The sequence below is a fragment of the Bufo gargarizans genome, chromosome 5, assembly GCF_014858855.1.
Source record: "Bufo gargarizans isolate SCDJY-AF-19 chromosome 5, ASM1485885v1, whole genome shotgun sequence".
NCBI classification, from domain to species: domain Eukaryota; kingdom Metazoa; phylum Chordata; class Amphibia; order Anura; family Bufonidae; genus Bufo; species Bufo gargarizans.
The window spans coordinates 449,813,799-449,830,955 of record NC_058084.1 but is presented as its reverse complement, the minus strand read 5'-3'; the positions used below and the strand labels follow the sequence as shown (position 1 = coordinate 449,830,955).

General features: G+C 43.0%; 1 protein-coding gene across 3 annotated transcripts in view; it reads left to right on the top strand.

Annotated features, from left to right (window-relative positions):
• STAM (signal transducing adaptor molecule) overlaps nucleotides 1–10,182 on the top strand; it is a 68,383-nt gene extending 58,201 nt beyond the window's left edge. Inside the window, exons 13-14 of one of the 3 annotated variants that reach the window (XM_044293352.1) lie at nucleotides 1,940–2,112; nucleotides 7,942–10,182. In XM_044293352.1, the coding sequence (XP_044149287.1) occupies nucleotides 1,940–2,112; nucleotides 7,942–8,155 (387 nt within the window). In that variant the 3' untranslated portion in view covers nucleotides 8,156–10,182. Of the gene's footprint in view, nucleotides 1–1,939; nucleotides 2,118–7,941 lie in introns of all 3 variants that reach the window. The other 2 variants (XM_044293353.1, XM_044293354.1) reach the window with 2 other exon arrangements.
• The last annotated feature ends 6,975 nt before the right edge of the window (nucleotides 10,183–17,157 follow it).

Sequence of the window (17,157 nt, the reverse complement as noted above, 5' to 3'; positions counted from 1 at the left end):
TCCACCCTGTCCGATAAACACCATAAAAAATAAAAACGGTGTACAAAGAAGCCATTTTTGTCACCTTACATCACAAAAAGTGCAACACCAAGCGATCAAAAAGGCGTATGCCCCCCAAAATGGTATCAATAAAACAGTCACCTCATCCCGCAAAAAATGAGCCCCTACCTAAGACAATCGCCCAAAAAATTAAAAAACTATAGCTCTTAGAACATGGAGACACTAAAACATCATTTTTTTTGTGTCAAAACTGCTATTATTGTGCTAAAGTGAAAAAAAAAATATATATACATATTGGGTATCGCCACATCCGTAACAAACAGCTCTATAAAAATATCACATGACCTAACCACTCAGATGAACACCGTAAAAAAAAATTTTTTAAAACTGTGTAAAAAAAAAAAAGACATTTTTGTCACATTACATCACAAAAATTGCAACAGCAAGTGATCAAAAAGGCCTATGCCCCCCAAAATAGTACCAATCAGACTGTCACCTCATCCCGCAAAAAATGAGACCCTACCTGAGAGAATCGGTCCAAAAAAAAATATATAATCTATGGCGCTCAGACTGAGACACTAAAATATGATTATTTTTTGCTTCAAAACTACTATTATTGTGCTAAAGTGAAAAAAATAAAAGTTTACATATTAGGTATTGCCACGTGCGTAACGATCTGCTCTATAAAAAAGGTGCCACAGCATCCATTTTTTTTGTTACCTTGCCTCACAAAAAACGTAATATAGAGCAATAAAAAATCATATGTACCCCAAAATAGTACCAATAAAACTGGCACCTTATCCCGTAGTTTCCAAAATGTGATCACTTTTTTGAGTTTCTACTGTAGGGGTGCATCAGGGGGGCTTCAAATGGGACATGGCATCTAAAAACCAGTTCAGCTAAATTTGCCTTCCAAAAACCAGATGGCATTCCTTTCCTTCTGCGCCCTGCCGTGTGCCCGTACAGCAGTTTACGATCACATGTGGGGTGTTTCTGTAAACCGCAGAATCAGGGTAATAAATATTTTTTTAGTATACAGTTTTATTTGGCTGTTAACCCTTGCTTTGCTACTGGATAAAATGGATTAAAATGTAAAATCTGCCCAAAAAGTTAAATTCTGAAATTTCATGTCCATTTTCCATCAATTCTTGTGGAACACCTAAAGGGTTAATAAAGTTTCTAAAATCAGTTTTGTATACTTGAGGGGTGTAGTTTCTAAAATGGGGTCATTTTTGGGTGGTTTCTATTATGTAAGCCCCACAAAGTGACTTCAGACCTGAACTGGCCCTTAAAAAGTGGGTTTTGGAAATTTTCCGAAAGATTTGCTTCCATACTTCTAAGCCTTCTAATGTCCCCAAAAAATAAAATGTCATTTTCAAAATGATCCAAACATGAAGTAGACATATGGGGAATATAAAGTAATTACTATTTTAGAAGGTGTTACTATCTATTATAAAAGTAGAGAAATTGAAATTTGAAAATTTGGGAATTTTTCTAAATTTTAGGTAAATTTGGTATTTTTTTTATGAATAAAAATGTTATTTTTTTTTTTAAAACCTATTTTTACCACTCTCATGAAGTACAATATGTGACGAGAAAATATCTCAGAATGGCCTGTATAAGTAAAAGCGTTTTAAAGTTATCACCACATAAAGTGACACTGGTCAGATTTGCAAAAAACGGCCTGGGCAGGAAGGTGAAAACAGGCCCGGGGTTGAAGGGGTTAATCCACTCGAGGAGCCAGAGGTGAGACTCTGTTGCAGCAATGCGACTGTTGTACATGTAAGCGACACAGACCTTGCCTGAACTTTGAATTCATGTCTTAATTGCAAAAATTGATAAAGGCCGTATGAGGAAGAGCAAACTCATTCCTGAATTGTTTGAATGAGTTGTGTTTTTTATTTTTTTTTCTATAATTTTTTTCTGTCTCTGTTTTTAGACATATCAAGGACAACATCCGAACGCCACATATCTTGTTACCGGAAACACGCAGATGGGCCCCGTACAGACTTACCCGGTTCCTCCAGAACAGCTTCCATCTCTAGGTCAGACAGCTGCAGCGCTTCCTACAGCCTCGAACCTTCCCAGCCAGTCACCTCAAGCTTCCTATAAGTAACGTGAATATAGTTTTATACTTTTAGTGATTTGTATTCATCCTCCTCCAGTCCCTGCCGCAGGGAGCCGATGTCACATGCACGGCTACCGCAGAAGAAAATTAGAGTTGTTGTCCAGACAGGCAGATTGTTGTATGCTGGGCCAGCAGATCTGTATGCTGACTATGTTAGAGCAGTATATTACAGCTGCTGGGTCCTGCTCCTCATGGCCAATACGGCACAAAACCTGTGTTACAATGATATATGAATTGCCATCATCTGCAGTAAGGTTATAGAGGGGTGGTAACCAGTTGGGGGCGTGTCCCTGCACAGTCTGACTCTATCCAATCAGTGCTGCCATTGTCAGTCTGTCCAGGTACACACCCCCCAGCTTGTTACCTCCCCTCTGTACCCTTACTGCAGACTGCTAGCAATTCATTCATCACTTCTAGTAGAAATAATAGAGGAATGGCACAACCTAGAGCCATAGGAATAGAGGCTCCAGAATTGTTATTACATGGGGAATGCAGGTAGCTATTAAAACAGGCATGTCAGGAGTGGTGAAAGGTTCTCTTTAAAGGGAACCTGTCAACAGTTTTATGGTGTCCTAACTAAGGGCAACATAAATAAGTGACTGATTCTCTTAGCAAAATGCTGGGTCACTTTCTTTAGGTGACCCAGTCAATCTGCCAACATCTTGTATTGAAAAGCTTCAGCTGATAATGATGAGTCATGAATATTTATGAGCTCCTGACTCTCCCCGCCTACCGGCTGCTGATTGACAGTTTTTTCCATATGAATCAGCAGCAGGTGGGCAGCGGAGTGGCTATATCTCTGAATTAAATATACGCTGGACTCGAATCAGCTCATTAGCATGCGGCATGTGGCATCTTTGTGTGTATATTATGAGGTAACCATCTGTCACACCAGTAAGTGAATACATCTAAGGCACTTTTTAGTAGTTAATGATTGTATATAATTAGTTAGATTATAATCAAATATCCACATGACAGGTTCCCTTTAAATGCTCTGATGCTTATGTCAGAGGGGCTGAGTGGGGGAAGAAGGGGATAAGTCCAGGCTTGGACTGGCCTACCGGGGAGGCGGGGGATTCCTCAGTAGACCCCCAGTCTCATGCGCCCAGAGATAAGACGGAGGAGTAATTATTTTTCTTGTTTCTCAGGAGAGATAATTATTGTAGCCACTAGGTGGCAGTATCGCACAGCGATGAAGCCTCCTACTAGTGTACATTGTACAGGAGGCCCTGCAGCATCTTCTAGACCAGGCATGGCCAACCTGCGGCTCTCCAGCTGTTTTAAAACTACAACTTCCATCATGCCCTGCTGTAGGCTGATAGCTGTAGGTAGTTTGGGCATGCTGGGAGTTGTAGTTTTGCAACAGCTGGAGAGCCTCAGGTTGGCCATCCCTGTTCTAGACTTCTGGGGCTGCTGGCAGTGAAGGAGGGAGAGAACATGTCTGGCCATCCTCCTGCCCTCCCTGCTGTCAGAAAACTGTTGTTGCTGGAGAGAAGGATTCCTGTGCGGTGCTGGGCGGATTTCTCAGGTGTGTGACAGTAGTGAGCTGTAGGAGACTGTAACGGGAAATAGGGGATTTGTTTATAGCAGACTCAGATCTGTGTATGTGTGCTGCTCTCTGCAGAGTTCAGAGTGGCATTGGGGTGACTCTGCCCTAGGTCCCCCCAATGCCTCTGCTTTAGGTGCACCCCCATTAGTGCCATAGCTCCAGATGCACCTCAATGCCCCCACGCTAAATTAAAACCTAATATTGCCTTTTCTCCAGTTACCCTTGCTCCAGGATCCCCACTATTACCCTGCCTCAGGCTACCCTAAGGTCTCTGATTCAGTTATGACCCTCCATTTTTGCCCTTTGCTCACGTTGCTCCTCTGCTTGGGCTTAGTTAAAGGTTATGACCTGCAAAGGGGGTTGGACTTGTGCCCAAAAAATTCTGCACAGTGCGTCACATTCTCCAGTACTGACAGGTATAGTTTACATGGCTGCAGTGATGATATTCCGTATTTACAGGTAACACTGCTGCCATGTAAAGAGATATTGGTGGTGGAGGATTTAAAGGCATTGTCCAGGTTTTCAAGTTATCCTCTTCACACCATAGGGCATAACTATATGATTAGTGGGGTCCGATTCTGCGACCCCTTTCCCCACTGATCCCAGGAACGGGTCCTGTTCCCCCTGTTTGATGCTGTGGCAGGCCACACATATGCCCTTCTGCTCCATTTATTCTCTTTGGGACCACTGGGAATAGCCAGCGCTGTACTCCGCCATCTTCGGCGACCCCATAGAGAATGGATGGAGAGGCAGCGGTATACCATTCAGTCAAGAAGGGGGATCAGTGGGGGCTCCAGCGTTCAGACCCCCACAGATCACTTAGTTATCCCCGATCCTGTAGATAGAGGATAACTAGAAAAGTGGACACAGGCCCTTAACAGGAGAGCATTTCTATTTTAGTTTGAGACATATTTTAGGCCAGATTTTTCCTTTTTATTTTATTTTATTTATTTATTTTTTACACCCAAAGAAAACCTTTAAGGATAGGGAATGTGAAAAGGTCCAGCAGCTATGACATGACAGGTGATAAGTGTCTGATGGGGGTCTGACTGCTGGGACCCCCATGATCAAGGGAACGTGGCCTTAAGACCCTTGTGTACATAGATTGGCGGTCTCAGGACCCCTTTTTTCACGATCAGTGGGTGTTCCAGCAGTCAGACCCCAGCAATCTGATATTTATCACCGATCCTGTAGATGGGCAATAGGTCATTATGGTAGGACAACCCTAGTAAATATACTGTAGATTATGTGCAATCTGAGGAGGTTAATATTTGATACATTTCATGCCAGACATTTATGGTTAAAAGGGTTAAAGGGGGTTTCTCATTTCAGTAAATGCCATTTATCATGCATTTAATACAAGGCACTTCCTAATGTATTGTGATTGTCCATATTGCCTCCTTTCCATCACAATATACATAGCACGTATCCGTGGTTATGACCACTGTGTAATCCAGCAGCGGTGGCCGTGCTTACACACTATAGGGAAAGGCTGGAAGTGCTCATAGGCCAACACCTTTACCTATAGTGTGCAAGCACGGCCACCGCTGCTGGATTACACGGCGGTAATAGCCATGGATATGTGCTGTGTATAATGTGGTGGAAAAGAGTCAATATGGACAATCACAATACATTAGTAAGTGCCTTGTATTAACTACACGATAAATGCTACACTTAATAGGGTTAGGCCTAAATGTCTTGGTGTGTGCATTGCGTGTTTCCTATGTGTGATTGGTGTGTGCTGTATATGTTCTATGTATCAGTGGTGTATGTGCAGCATGTGACATATGCATCAGTGGCATGTCAGCCATGTATAAGTGTCTTGTGTGTCACATTTGTCCAATGAGTGATTGGTGTGCGCTGCATGTGTCTTGTTTCTGACTGACTTAAGTGCAGGATATCCATATATGTGTGAATTCTGCCACATGTACAGTCATGTGAAAAAATTAGGACACCCTTTGAAAGCATGTGGTTTTTTGTAACATTTTTAATAAAAGGTTATTTCATCTCCGTTTCAACAATACAGAGAGATTAAAGTAATCCGACTAAACAAAGAAAACTGAAGAAAAGTCTTTTCAAGATCTTCTGTAAATGTCATTCTACAAAAATGCCTATTCTAACTGAGGAAAAAGATAGGACACCCTTGCCCCTAATAGCGAGTGTTACCTCCTTTGGCTGAAATAACTGCAGTGAGACGGTTCTTGTAGCCATCTACCAGTCTTCGACATCGGTCTGAGGAAATTTCACCCCACTCCTCAATGCAGAACTTTTTCAGCTGTGAGATGTTTGAGGGGTTTCTTGCACGTACAGCCCTTTTCAAGTCACCCCACAGCATCTCAATGGGATTCAAATCTGGACTTTGACTTGGCCATTCCAGGACTCTCCATTTCTTCTTTTTCAGCCAATCTTTGGTTGATTTACTAGTATGTTTTGGGTCATTGTCATGTTGCATGGTCCAGTTCCGCTTCAGCTTTAATTTTCTAACTGATGGTCTCACATGTTCTTCAAGCACCTTCTGATACACAGTAGAATTCATCGTGGATTCTATGATGGTGAGCTGACCAGGTCCTGCTGCAGCAAAGCAGCCCCAAACCATGACACTTCCACCTCCATGCTTCACAGTTGGTATGAGGTTCTTTTCTTGGAATGCTGTGTTTGGTTTACGCCAAACATGTCCTCTGCTGTTGTGTCCAAATAATTCAATTTTGGACTCATCTGTCCAAAGAACATTATTCCAGAAGTCCTGGTCTTTGTCAACTTTATCTCTGGCAAATGTCAGTCTGGCCTCGATGTTTCTCTTGGAAAGCAAAGGTTTCCTCCTTGCACACCTCCCATGCAAGTTAAACTTGTACAGTCTCTTTCTGATTGTAGAGGCATGTACTTCTACATCAACAGTAGCCAGAGCCTGCTGTAGTTCTCGAGATGACACTTTAGGGTTTTTGGAGACCTCTTTTAGCATCTTGCGGTCTGCTCTTGGGGTGAACTTGCTGGGGCGACCAGTCCTGGGCATGTTGGCAGTTGTTTTGAAAGCCCTCCACTTGTAGACTATCTTCCGGACAGTGGAATGGCTGATTTCAAAATCTTTTGAGATCTTTTTAAATCCCTTCCCAGACTCATAGGCTGCTACAATCTTTTTTCTGAAGTCCTCTGACAGCTCTTTTGCTCTCACCATGGTGCTCACTCTCACTTCAACAGTCAGGAGCACACCAAACTAAATGTCTGAGGTTTAAATAGGGCAAGCCTCATTCAACATGCAGAGTAACGATCTACTAATTATGTGCACCTGGTGTGATATACCTGTGTGAGATCTGAGCCAATTTAAGAGGGAATACATGTGAGGGTGTCCTATCTTTTTCCTCAGTTAGAATAGGCATTTTTGTAGAATGACATTTACAGAAGATCTTGAAAAGACTTTTCTTCAGTTTTCTTTGTTTAGTTGGATTACTTTAATCTCTCTGTATTGTTGAAACGGAGATGAAATAACCTTTTATTAAAAATGTTACAAAAAACCACATGCTTTCAAAGGGTGTCCTAATTTTTTCACATGACTGTATGTCTGCATTTTCCTGTGAGTGTCTGCCATCATACTTCATCTTTACTATTTCTGTTATCACTGTAAGGGCTCATGAACACGACTGTTGGATGTTTTGCAGTCTGCAAATTACGGATCCGCAAAACATGGATACTGGGTGTGTGCATTCCACATTATGCGGAACAGAACAGCCGGCCTCTAATAGAACAGTCCTATCCTTGTCTGTAATGCCGACAATAATAGGACATACAGACAGGGTATGCACATGGAGTCATTTAAAAAAGAAATTTTTTTGCGGTCCCGTTGAAGTGAAGTGAACGGTACAGACATGTAAAAAAAATAAGTTAGTGCGCAGGAGCCCTAAGGTGGGCCCTAAGTACCCCAGTCCAACACTGGATATGTCCGGTTTCAGAGCTGAACCCGGACATATCCAGTGTTGGACTGAACCCGGACAACCCCTTTAAGTCTGACTCATTCGGTGGAATCTCTGGAAAAAGTAGCCCCCTTATGTGGGAACCCCACTGGGCAGAAGAACCCGAGCAAGAGACCAATTTGTGGCTTTATTTAACCCATTGAAGTTTTCTGCTGCTTGAAAACGGATCGTCTCTTCAGTCGCTGACGGAAAACAGATATTGATATATTGAGTTGAATCAGAAAATGTAGTCAGTGGTGGAATTCTTGTTAACAAATCTGACATATATTACATTTATCTCCTCCGCTTATGTCTTTCAGGCCCGCAGTTGTCGGATCCGCCGCCGGAAGCACGTATGTCGGCCCAGCTCCAGGATACACGCCAAACCCTACCGCTGCCATAGACCTCTCTATTTATCAGACTGGTACGAACATGTCCCAAGTTCCGAATTATACACTACCCTCTACAACCCTCTCGCCCTCCTCGGCCAGCCAAGATCAACCACAGAGCTACTCCCAGAAGGCTCTTCTATAAGTCCCAGAAGCCTGGACTCTATAACGTAGCTGTAGCACCTATGTAATAACCGTAACGTGACCACTCCCACGATTAAACCTCGCCTTTTTAATTTCACTATTCACCCAACCAGTTGTTAAGCTGAGGTTTAGGTTCCACTGATCTTGATCCCATTTAACCCTTGTATAATACACTACAAAGAGAGAACCTGGTGGACGCTGCACCCCTGGGTAGCGGACCGGTCTGCAGTTCTTGTAACGTACACGTGATGGGGGGTAAATAGTGACGTCCTGGTGTTTTATTCATGGTGACCCTGTAGTGCACATACCAATGGTGTGGTCCTTCCAAGAGGACGACATTGTCTTGTACATGATAACCTATAGGACCGCACGTAGCAGCAGACGTCCCAGTGTTGTTAACTCTTTATGCTCTGTTTAAGAATTGGACATCTGATCGATCCGTCAGACAAACGAGAGCCTAGATCTGGTGATTACTTTTTACCTTTTGCTCTTGATTTGACATCTTGGAACATTGAGTCGCTGGTTACACATCAGTCCAGTATCGCAGTGTGGAATCACGAGTGCCGTTTCTGGAGCCATCAGGAAGAAGGTGTGTAAGGCCGGTTTCACATCATCGTTAAAGACATCCGGCATGCCAGAGTTCTCTGGCTCCGGCATAGCCGGTAAGTTCCACTTGCCCACCAGACCTTTATTGACTATAATGGGAACCGGTGGAGTTCTGGCCACTCCCCGGGACATATGCTGGGGTTCGGCCTGACAAAAGTTGTTGCACGCCGCGGTTTTTGTCCGGCCGGATCTCCACCAGTTTCCATTATAGCTAATGGGGTCTACGGGGCAGACGGCACTTTCTGGCTATACCGGATGCAGAGAACTCCGGCAGGCTGTTGTCTCCAAACGCTGGTGTGAAGGTAGCCCAAGTCCTTCCATTATAACTACTATTCCTTTTGAATCCACTTGTGTTTGGCTCAAAAAAACTGTACCTGTGACTCCATCCTAACCATTCCCATCAAGATTGTTGGTGCTGCTCAGAAAAACTGGGTGCCAACCATTATGGAGAGCATAGCATTGCTTATTCACCTTTCTAATAACAGATAATTTTTGTGTGTTCTGGGGTAGCTGAGGGACATATATGACCACCATAACAGTACCAATAGAGATGGTCTGAAAAGCTGATTGTGAACGGTTATGGTGGCCATATTGGTTATCGCTTGACTTTCCCAGAAAAATATTTAAATTAGATGTTTGTTATTCTCCTGAATTGCTGCTACTTAGGATTTCGCAAAAGCTAAGTGCAGGCGTTGTTATGATGGACGTATTGTCATCTTAATTAAAATGGGGGTTGGGAAGTGTTAAAATAACAGATCATCATTACTCACCTTACTGATCGCTGCCCGCTGCGCTGATCCCGGCTCCTTTGTACTTCCTGGACTCGGGCTTGACATGCTGGAAATATCTTGGACTTCCTGCTCAGCCAATCGCTGGCCGTGGTGACCCGCCTCAGCCACTGATAGGATCAGGGCGTGCAGTCCAAGATATTTCCGGAGCGGGAAGTGCGGCCCAAAGCAGTGCCCAGGGATCGGTAACGGGGGTAATGATGATGATGATGATCTGTTATTGGTCCTGTTTTTAATTATTCCCCCCTCCCCTTTTAGGCATTAAAGGGAACCTGTCCCATTGAAAATAGTGTCTGGTCTACAGGCAGCAGGTTATAGAGCAGGAGGAGCTGAGCAGATTGATAGATAGCTTTATAGGAAAATATTCAGGATAGTTCTGGGTCAGGAGGCGGTCCTATCAGTGATTGACAGCTATCTATGTATACACAGTCATAGAGGGAAGGCCGTCCATCAGTAGGACCGCCTCCTGGACTTCACAGCCCAGAATGAGCAGGATTTTAAAGGAGTTATATAGTATAACATAGAAACATAGAATGTGTCGGCAGATAAGAACCATTTGGCCCATCTAGTCTGCCCAATATACTGAATACTATGGATAGCCCCTGGCCCTATCTTATATGAAGGATGGCCTTATGCCTATCCCATGCATGCTTAAACTCCTTCACTGTATTTGCAGCTACCACTTCTGCAGGAAGGCTATTCCATGCATCCACTACTCTCTCTGTAAAGTAATACTTCCTGATATTACTTATAACCTGCTGTCAGGATAGGCCATCAATATCTGGTCAATGGTGTCTGATTCCCAGCACCCCCGCTGATCGAACCGTATACGGGACCATTCATTTCATAGGGTCTGCAAAAAAAGCTACTCCGTATGCATTCAGTTTCCGTTCTTCCGTATTTCCGTTCCACTAAAAGATAGAACTTGTCCTATTATTGCCCACAAATCATGTTCCGTGGCTCCATTCAATTCAATGGGGCTGTAAAAAAAAAAACTGAACAGATACGTAATGCATGCGTATGTCTTCTGTATCCGTTCCGTTTTTGCAGAAACTTCTATTGGAAATTTTATGTCCAGCCCAATTTTTATATGCAATTAGTGCATATGACATGCTTCCGTTTCCAATGCACAAAAAAACGGATCACATACGGGAATGGAAGCGAAACGGATCGCAAAACCAAACGGTCGTGTGCAAGAGGCCTCAGGATCCATTTACACGTCCGCAAAATGGGTTTGCATCCGTTCCGCAATTTTTGCGGAACAGGTGCGGACCCGTTCATTTTCAATGGGGCTGGAATGTGCTATCCGCATTTGCAAAAAATAGAACCTATCCTATTGTTGTCCGCAATTGCGGACAAGAAAAGGCATTTTCTATGAGAGTGCCGGCGATGTGCGGTCCGCGTTTTGCGGATCTGAAAAACTCATACGGACGTGTGAATGGACCTTTGTACTGAATCTTTTCCCATAGAACTATATATCAATCTGCTCTGCTCCTCCTGCTCTTAACAAGCTGCTGGCCGATTACACTGCATTTTTATGGTGACAGGTTCCCTTTAAAGCCATTGCCTAAGACTACAATAAAGGATCTCCTCCCTTTTTCTTTCGAAATAATCGTGCCACCTTCATGCAATACCAGATTCAGCCCGTGAACAATAGTGGCACTTTTGCTAGAAAAATTAAAGAAGCACTCCGGGAGATATATATATATATATATATAATATATATATATATATAATGTAGGGGATTAGCTCTTTTCCAGGGGTTGCAAACACAAATGCATAAAGCAAAAACACACAAAGCCAAAATAAAATACCTTGCCCGTCTGGGCCCTAACTAAACACATAGGTTTCCCTGACTCACCTAAAGCGTAGCACAGTTCACACCTGTGATGAGATGCGGCTTTCCCAGCCCAACCTTCAGCAGCCTCCAGGCTGCTCCCACACCAGTGTCTCTTGGGGAATCGTGGTCTCTCAGCCCTTCTGGCTCAGACCACACAGAGCCACTCCAGCCTTCTGTGTGCAAGTCCCCCAAAGTCCAGGCTATTGCATAGCCTCGTGGCCCCTCAGCCTGGCTTATCTGAGACCACACTGACAGAGCCTCACCAGGCCTCTGTCTGCACACTCTCCAGAGTGAGACCCACCCAAGAACAAGTAGCAGGATTAAATAGGATCCCTGGACATGAGCATGCCCTAAGTCCCGGACCGGAGCCTGGGGAAAACACTTCAATGTTCACATTGCTACAATATATATATATATATATATATATATATATATATATATAATCTCTGTATATACACACTCACCTAAAGAATTATAAGGAACACCATACTAATACGGTGTTGGACCCCCTTTTGCCTTAATTCCACGTGGCATTGATTCAACAAGGTGCTGATAGCATTCTTTAGAAATGTTGGCCCATATTGATAGGAAAGCATCTTGCAGTTGATGGAGATTTGAGGGATGCACATCCAGGGCACGAAGCTCCCGTTCCACCACATCCCAAAGATGCTCTATTGGGTTGAGATCTGGTGACTGTGGGGGCCATTTTAGTACAGTGAACTCATTGTCATGTTCAAGAAACCAGTTTGAGTTGATTCGAGCTTTGTGACTTGGTGCATTATCCTGCTGGAAGTAGCCATCAGAGGATGGGTACATGGTGGTCATGAGTGGATGGACATGGTCAGAAACAATGCTCAGGTAGCCTGTGGCATTTAAACGATGGCCAATTGGCACTGAGGGGCCTAAAGTGTGCCCAGAAAACATCCCCCACACCATTACACTACCACCACCAGCCTGCACAGTGGTAACAAGGCATGATGGATACATGTTCTCATTCTGTTTACGCCAAATTCGGACTCTACCATTTGAATGTCTCAACAGAAATCGAGACTCATCAGACCAGGCAACATTTTTCCAGTCTTCAACAGTCCAATTTTGGTGAGCTCGTGCAAATTGTAGCCTCTTTTTCCTATTTGTAGTGGAGATGAGTGGTACCCGGTGGGGTCTTCTGCTGTTGTAGCCCATCCGCCTCAAGGTTGTGCGTGTTGTGGCTTCACAAATGCTTTGCTGCATACCTCGGTTGTAACGAGTGGTTATTTCAGTCAACGTTGCTCTTCTATCAGCTTGAATCAGTCGGCCCATTTTCCTCTGACCTCTAGCATCAACAAGGCATTTTTGCCCACAGGACTGCCGCATACTGGATGTTTTTCCCTTTTCACACCATTCTTTGTAAACCCTAGAAATGGTTGTGCGTGAAAATCCCAGTAACTGAGCAGATTGTGAAATACTCAGACCGGCCCGTCTGGCACCAACAACCATGCCACGCTCAAAATTGCTTAAATCACCTTTCTTTCCCATTCTGACATTCAGTTTGGAGTTCAGGAGATTGTCTTGACCAGGACCACAACCCTACATGCATTGAAGCAACTGCCATGTTATTGGTTGACTAGATAATCGCATTAATGAGAAATAGAACAGGTGTTCCTAATAATTCTTTAGGTGAGTGTATAGTGCAGGATACGCCATTATTAAATAATTATTATTTGATGTGCAATTTGTAGATGTCTGCCATCTTCTCCCCTCAGATACAATGAGGAACAGAAGTATTTGAACACCCTGCGATTTTGCAAGTTCTCCCACTTAGAAATCATTGAGGGGTCTGAAATTCACATTGTAGGTGCATTCTCCAGGATAACCAAGGAGTGGCTTCATAAGAAGCATATCAAGCTCCTGGAGTGGCCTAGCCAGTCTCCAGATCTAAATCTAATAGAACATCTTTGGAGGGAGATGAAACTCTGTGTTGCTCAGCGACAGCCCCGAAACCCGACAGTTCTGCAAATAGCGGAAGGCACGCAGACCGCAAAAAAACGGCGCAGTCGTGTGACCGAGCCCTTAGGGTGTAACAAATTACACTACTCGAATACTGATGTTGAGTTAGTAATAGATGGAAAATAAAAATCCAGAGTGCTTCTTTAAAGAACAGTTTAAAGAACAACCCCTTTAAGTCTGTCCTCACTACTATATGGGTAATATATGTCGAAAATACGAAATACAGTTTTCCTATAGAAACATTGTATCCTATATTTTGAGTAAAGCCAGAAGTGGATTACAAAAGATTCGAAAATTAAAGAAAGGACTTTGGCAGGAAAATCTGCCTCAAAGCCTCCTCCAAAAATCTCTGTGTGAACCTACCCTTACACCAAAGAAGGAACTGGTAAAAGAAATCTGTAGAGTAGGCGATGATGTGTATGTGTGTTTAACTCTTTTTACATTTATTTCAAAAAGGGATAGTTGAACAAAAAAATTCTGAATCTCAAAAAAAAAAAAAGAGAATAACTCCCATCAGTTTGATTTCTCTCTGTGAATCCGTTTTTTTATGACTACACTTGTACAGAAGTATAAGACACTTGTATAGAAATGTTTAATTTAGCAAGTAAGTTATTTCTTTTCTTGGTATATTTGCTGCGTTCAGTCTTTTACCAACATCCGTTTTGTGTTCTTGTTCCGTCCTCGGGGTACGCTCACCCAGCAAAAATCCGATGAGGAAAATGGTGTAATCTGTGATCAGAGCAGCTTCCAATTGAGTTCAATGGGGAACTCGTCGCCATGCATACAGGGTCTGTGTAGGGAAGGGGGATGGGGGTTCGCTGCTGATATGCAGTCCACTTCCGAAGTGGCATGTAATCTTTTTTGAAGATGGTTTTAGCTTCGTTCCCCATTAAAGTCAATAGGGAAGGGCTAAAAAAAAAAAAGTCAGCTTTTTGGGCAAAATGCCACCCCAAAAACGCCTTTCCTACAAAACCTACTGATCTGCCACTATTTTTTGTGCAGTGGATTTTTTGCCGTGTGAACATACCCTGAGTATTAGAAATATCCGTGTTTTTTTTTTTTAAACCATTAGAACAGTATCCTGAACAGCTTGATCTTTTTCCGTGTGTTTTTTTGTTTAGTTTTTTTTTTCATTTAAAGGGGTTGACCCACCATTACATGTAATATTCATTTTATAGAAATGTTTACCATTTACATGTTGCTAGAAAGCAGTATCCATTGAAGAGCTATACGATTTACATAATATGGCACCACCTGGTGGTCAAAGTGTATTGCAATGAGCATGTCCATCTACAGAGCTGAGTGCTGGTGGACACACATGCTCAGTCAAATGGCTTTCTGTCCCTCTTGTCAGGAAGGAGCAGAACCTCAGTATACTATAGAAAACTATATAATAATATAGAAACTATATTTGCTGCCAGAGGGGGAAGGAACCTGATCTTGTCCATAGTCTACCCTCAGCAGCACCAAGAGGGACATATGAAAGCAAAATAATAATAAAATAAAAAAAAGTGTTTTTCTTATGCTATGGACCCTGCAGATTACTTTAAACACAGTTAACAGTTTTCGGGACTTTTGATATGAAAACGATTGATGGGCTATCCCCATTTAAAGGGATTTTCCAGGACTGAAGAATGAGGATCATTGCTCTCCACATAGAAACCACAGAAGGGGCATTACAAAGTAGGGACTAAGACAAGATCTTGAACTTATTAGCCTACCTCCACACCTCCACCGAATAAGGCAGATTTATCAAAACTTGTGCTAGGGAAAGTATAGGAGCATGGCAACCAATCGGATTCCAGCTCTTGTATTTAGAGGTCTTTTGGAAAATGAAAGCTGCATCCTGATTAAAACACCAATCTACTTTGCACAGATATCGATAAATCTCCCCAAATTGAAGTACATTTATCATTTGGGCATGAATTTCGCCCACTGGTGAGGCAGAGAAGTCGCCATGTTCTGGCTGAGAAGCCCCGATCTAAGTCGGCGCTGCCGGCACAGATGGCTGAGAACACAGATTGACAAGAATTGTATATTTCAAGGAATATATGAAGGAAATTGTCTCTTTTTTTTTTTTCAACCCGGGCAACCCCTGTAATATCATCTCTAGTGTTTTGTAGTGAAATGTCAGTATTAGTTACACTGCCGCCCCTTACCCTGTATAATACCTGCTGTACGGTAGATTATACAATGTTATTTGATCGTATTGATTTTATTTTTTGTACCTTTTTATTTTTGGGTAGGGGACTCTGCATAAATCTGGGACTTAATGGCAGGCTAACTTTTTATTTTTTATTTTTCTTCTTCTTATGCGGTATTAACGGCTGGGACCCTGACTGTTGCCTTTGCATATACAGAACCAAACATAGGGAATGGCTGCAGAGCCGTGACTTATTTAATTCAGATAGATAGATAGATTCAGATAGTTTTTCATAACACTAACCCCCAGCCTCCTATGTGCATAATTCTGCAGTGCAGAAGCGGTTTATATGATGGTCAAAATATCATATAATGTCTGTACAGCCTATGAACAAGACGTGTTGCTGTTTTATCTTATTTTGGACCTTCTGCGACCCGGTCACAATTACAGGGGTCGTCTATTAAAGAACATCTAACTGAAGCTGAGAGAGGCTACAAAGACTCCCTCGCTCCGGAGGACCCATCAGATCTGTGCAGTCTATTGGATTTAATGGCAACCGTATAATAGTTCATTTCTACTGGGAACTGATCGCTGGATTTATCCACAGCTGCAAACACCCCCCATAATATTTTGCTCTAGCCCCTATCCACAGGGGGCTGCCCCTGAATTGGGCTTAGATGTAATACCCGATAAAACCATGGGAAGGAGTGGCAAAACCCTTTCTTCTAATCTCCTAAAATCACTTTAAGGGCTCGTGCACACGACCGTATGTATTTTGCGATCCGCAAAAAATTTGATGATGTCCGTGGTGTGACTTTCGTATTACATCCCTCCTTTTTTTTTTTTTTGTTTTTTTTGCAGATCGATTGTAACAATTCCTATACTTGTCAGCCAAACGGATAAGAATAGGACATGTTCTATGTTTTTTGTGGACCGGCCATATGGAAACGGAATGCACACTGAGTAATTTCCGTTTTTTTTGTGGACCCATTGAAGTGAATGGTTCTGAATATAGCCCGCAAAAAAAATGTTTGTGTGCATGAGCCCTAAAAGGGTTGTCCCGTTACAGCAACTCAACCCCCTATGCACAAAATGGGAAACAAATGTCTGATTGGCGGGGGGGGGGTTTGACTGCTAATTACGAGAATGGGGACACATGGTCCCCATCTGAATATAATGGCAGACAGACATGAGTGTCCATCACTTCATTCAACTCTATAAGACTGCTGGAGATAGCAGAGTACAAATGCTCAGCTGTCTCCTGCAGTCTATTTGCTAAATTGAGAGGCAGCGCACATGTGTGACCGCCACTACATTCAAATGGGGGCACACAATTGACTCCCCGCCAATCAGACACATCCCCCTATCCTAAGTTGCAGTAGTGGTACAACCACTTTAGGGACAATGCACACAACCATAGTTTCGGTCCACATCCGTATGTCCGTTCCGCGGCCCCGCAAAAAGTAGAACATGTCTTATTCTTGACCGTTTTGCCGACAACAATAGAACGTTTCTCTAGGCAGGGAAACAAAAAGGCGGCATGCTCGCAGCCGGGATCCGTGTTTTGCCTGTTTTGTGGGCCATGTGTATGAGGCCTTAAAATAAATGTTATGAGATTAGGAAAAAGAGTGTGGCCC